Source organism: Centroberyx affinis, unplaced genomic scaffold, assembly GCF_046629955.1.
Source record: "Centroberyx affinis isolate AG114_WGS23_722 - 3 ecotype Tasmania unplaced genomic scaffold, CSIRO-AGI_Caff_v1 ptg003711l_1, whole genome shotgun sequence".
Classification (NCBI taxonomy): Eukaryota; Metazoa; Chordata; class Actinopteri; order Beryciformes; family Berycidae; genus Centroberyx; species Centroberyx affinis.
The window spans coordinates 417,501-420,261 of record NW_027281601.1 but is presented as its reverse complement, the minus strand read 5'-3'; the positions used below and the strand labels follow the sequence as shown (position 1 = coordinate 420,261).

The 2,761-nt window shown below is 50.1% G+C and overlaps 1 protein-coding gene across 1 annotated transcript in view; it reads left to right on the top strand.

Annotated features, from left to right (window-relative positions):
* The first annotated feature begins 1,888 nt into the window (after positions 1-1,888).
* sdc3 (syndecan 3) overlaps positions 1,889-2,761 on the top strand; it is a 24,406-nt gene continuing 23,533 nt past the window's right edge. Inside the window, exon 1 of the mRNA XM_071540754.1 lies at positions 1,889-2,260. Coding sequence (XP_071396855.1) covers positions 2,087-2,260 — 174 coding nt within the window. The 5' untranslated portion in view covers positions 1,889-2,086. The remainder of the gene's footprint in view (positions 2,261-2,761) is intronic.

Genomic DNA, 2,761 nt, shown 5'->3' with positions numbered 1-2,761 from the left:
AAAAAAAACTTTCAAAATTTCACTGTTGTCTCAAGTGTGATGTTTTCTTTTGGGTGCATTTGTGTTGCATTTCATTGGATGTAGGGTACACACTCTTACACACATCAGATGACGGGAGAGCATGGACCACACACTGTTTTATGTTATTCATTATGTGTCTATAGGTTGTTAAATAGCAGGATTTGTGCCATAATTTCTGTTCCAACCATCTGAATGAATGCATCTGCTGTGAGACTTCCAGAAATATTCAGCATGAGTCAGACGGGGAGGTGGGACTTGGTCCCTGGTGCTCCAGTTACTCTATAAATGTGAATTAATGAGGCTGGTAGCCCTGAATGATAACCAGCAGTGTTGATCAGTGGCATAATACAAATGACTTTGCAGAAACTATATCTACTTAAATTCCAGTAGCCTAATAGACGCCAAATCAAAAGGGGTTATTTTATCCAAAAACTATCCCCTGATTCATGTTCCTCATAATTGGTCCTCATCCTACCGAGCTAGATATGAGAAATAGGCTGGGGGAAGCATTCCCACTCGCATGCTTTGATTTTATTGAGCAAAAGGATGAGAACACTGAACATCAATGCCGACTGGTTCCCCTGATCATTGACAGCAACTGAGCCTAGCCTGGCGAGCCTGACCTCCCACCCAGCTGTGGTTTGACTGGGTCAGGGTCTGGTTAGGACCAGCACAACTCAACCATCTTAGTCTTTGGACGTTGGGGATTTTGGCTGGTGTACGAAAAAGTAACAATGACTGCTGCCATGAAGTAATAAAGGACATTAGGACAATTATAACCAACTTTTATAGGCTGTTAGTAATGAACCCGACCTGTCTAAAGGTCGGGTCTCCTCCTTAATTTCCTCCTGTGGTGCTGCACCTGTAGGCTACCTTTCAGGAGCCAGGACAAAATGGCGGGAGGAGCGAACCTGCCCTCACCTGCCCAGCCTTTGTCTGGAGCCAGCGCTGGGCGGAAAGCTCGGGATAATATTTTGAAAAGCGAGTCGGGGTGTGATGTGGGTGGCGATAAGCCCATGGCTTTGTTGAAGTCTTATGACAGATTAACAGTTATCCGCGACATGCCCTGCAGTACAATGATTTTATATAGCCCAGGTAAAGCTATAGCCTAGGTAAGTAGGTTGTTGATATTGTTTTTTATAAAATGGCAGCAACACGACACATAAAAAGAAAGCAAACGTTAAATATAGATGGGCTATTAAATGTAATTTTTTCGGCTCGCAATATTGAGCAGCAGCTAAACAACATGGTTGCTAAGCGACGCAAGTAGGCTACTAGTATGTGTGGTTATGTGTGGCAATATTTGTGATACAGGCACAGGTGTGCGTTGATCCGGTGGGCCTATTTTCAACGGCTTCGCACGTGACGCAGCCAATCAGAACTGAGGACCGGAACTAGCCGATAAGGGTGTGTGGCTACCGGAGCCTCACCTGAGCACAAAGCAAAGGCACGAGCTCTCTGGGCGCAGCGATGGATGAATGAAATGAATGGCCTGTGGGGCGTGGACAATGCCCTACCTCGCCTCCCGGTGTTGTTTAACTGTGTGCGTTCGTGCGTGTGTGTGCGTGTGTGTGTGTGTGTGTGTGAGTAAGGTACTGGGGCTGCGGGTGCCTAGACGAGCTGCAGGGGGCATCCTCGCTTCGCCTCTCATGGAGATCCCCCCATCTCTCTCTAAACACACACACGCACGCATACACACACCACACACACACACACACACACCCCCCTCCTTCTGCCAGACTCCCAGGCCAAGCGGCGTCGCCCATACGGAACATCCTGCCCTCAACGGAGAGGGGGGAGGAGAGAGAGAGGCTGAGTGTGTATAGAGAGAGAGAGAGAGAGAGAGAGAGAGAGAGAGAGAGAGAGAGAGAGACTGTGTATGTACAGAGAGAGAGAGCCGAGGTCTGGCGTCTCCGGTAGTAAATCTATCAGGTCTCGAGCACAAAAAGTCGGAGAAATAGAGAGAGAGAAGAGGCCTCGCGGAATCTCCCCGGTTATTAACGACTATTGGTAACCGGGACTAGTAGCGTGTGAAGTCTTGGATTAAACACGACCAGACGGACGGATGGTAGCGCGAACGGCGGTGCGCTCTGAAGTTGGAGACTACCGAATACCGAGAGAAGCGCTTTTGTTTCCCCCCGTGAAGGCAGCGGCGGCACCGGGAGGCTGTGCCCGCACCCCGAGTATGAAGCTGCCTTGTCTACTGGCGCTCACGGCGCTGCTTGCTCACGCCGCCACGGTAAGCGCGAGCCTATCGGTCCTTTGTGCTCCATTGTTACCGAGGAGCTCTTCTGCAGGGGGAATACAGAGCCTATAGGCATTTTGTGCGTGTGCGTGCATGCGTGCTTGTTTGTGTGTGTCTGTCTCTCAGTGTGTGTGTGTGTGTGTGTGTATTTGTGTGTTGCGCTATCTATAATGAGACAGCCCGATAGCTTGAGCGTGTCTGATGGTCGGTGATCGGCAGTAATTCCTGCACTCGACCCACATATCAGCCTTATTGGCCATCCGTGACTCCCGTTAAGGGGGCTGGCGGCTCTCGTGCCCCCCGCCCCCCCAGCCTTTGTGTCTCAGAGTCAGGGTTTATTGTGGCACAGGCAGGCCTGTGTCCGCTCGAGTTAGGAGGCGTGTGTGTGTGTGAGTATGTGTGTGTGGGTCGGTAATTAGTGGGTAATCTCTAATTGAGCTTGATTACGGGTCTTTGTTCGGTGTCCTGCTATGTGGTGTCTGCCTCACCAGCTCA